This window comes from Octopus bimaculoides, chromosome 30, assembly GCF_001194135.2.
Source record: "Octopus bimaculoides isolate UCB-OBI-ISO-001 chromosome 30, ASM119413v2, whole genome shotgun sequence".
NCBI lineage: Eukaryota > Metazoa > Mollusca > Cephalopoda > Octopoda > Octopodidae > Octopus > Octopus bimaculoides.
The window spans coordinates 2,398,078-2,399,258 of record NC_069010.1 but is presented as its reverse complement, the minus strand read 5'-3'; the positions used below and the strand labels follow the sequence as shown (position 1 = coordinate 2,399,258).

The 1,181-nt window shown below is 36.1% G+C and overlaps 1 protein-coding gene across 1 annotated transcript in view; it reads right to left on the bottom strand.

Annotated features, from left to right (window-relative positions):
• The window catches only part of LOC106879943 (geranylgeranyl transferase type-2 subunit alpha), a 34,004-nt gene that overhangs the window by 15,445 nt on the left and 17,378 nt on the right, over nucleotides 1-1,181 (bottom strand). The window contains exon 6 of the mRNA XM_052978141.1: nucleotides 348-431. Within this exon, the coding sequence (XP_052834101.1) occupies nucleotides 348-431 (84 nt within the window). The remainder of the gene's footprint in view (nucleotides 1-347; nucleotides 432-1,181) is intronic.

Genomic DNA, 1,181 nt, shown 5'->3' with positions numbered 1-1,181 from the left:
GTTGAGAAGCAAGCTTTTTACCACACAGCCATGCCTGCACATATATATACAATATATATATTGTGTCAGGGGAGAGCCATTCTCTATTAGTGCCTTATTACTTAACACACTCACTGGTTCAATTTCCACTCATTTACTTATTGAAAAGGTTGCAAGATGTAATGAAAACACACACACACACATATATATATATATATATGGCAAGGGGTATTGAAATGGCGTTAGTTTAAAAAAAAAAAGAATGTGTAAAGAAAATGTTTAAGAATGTTCTTAAGTTGGCTCAAAGTAAGGAAAGATAAGTGAGATATTGGGAAATGTTTTAGGATGGTATGTTTGTGGTGTCTTACCTCTTCCCAGTAGCCATCTGTGGTAAAACCAGGCACTTTGGTCATCAGGGTCAGTGAACATGGCACTCTGGACAATTTCAAATTCTGAAACACATGAAAAGGAGATTTCGTTTGTAAGTGACTCGTTGTGCTTGTGTGCATGCATGTGTGTGTGTGTGTATGCATGTGTGTGTGTGTGCATGTGTAACTGAATGACTATGTGTAAGTGTGTCTTGTATATGTGCATATATATGTGATTGAGAGTGTGTGTCTGTGTGGGTGCATACACACGATTAAGTGTGTGCATGTGTGATTGACTGTGTGTGTGTGTATGTGTGTGTGGGTATATGCTGTCCACTCCCGATAAAGTGTAGAATCAAATATTCTAAATCTATTTGGTGGCAATCACTTTCTGCCACTGTACCTGATCTATTGTCAATAGAAAGTTCCAAGTTTGGTCATTGTTTTTTACCATTATTTTCATGGAATGTGTTCAGATTTCTTTCAGTTACAAACTTTACCACTTTGTAAATTTCCCCCAACACAAATCAGTTTGCAAAAAGATGGGGGTGGGGGTAAAATCACACTCGGTTCTGTGACACAAATGTCATATTTTAAAATGATCTATACTAAAACTTTTCATCAAAATTTCTTGTTAATTCCATGTTCTAAGCACCAGCTTAATAATAACAAAATTATTTTATTAAATTCTTTATCATTTAAAAAATTAATTTAAAACAAAGACAGTGTATTTCAAAGAGAAACATCCTGTCATATGATTTAGCTTCTAGATCGTGGCCATTGCCAGTACCGCCTGACTGGCCTTCGTAGGATTTTCAAGCGAGATCGTTGCCA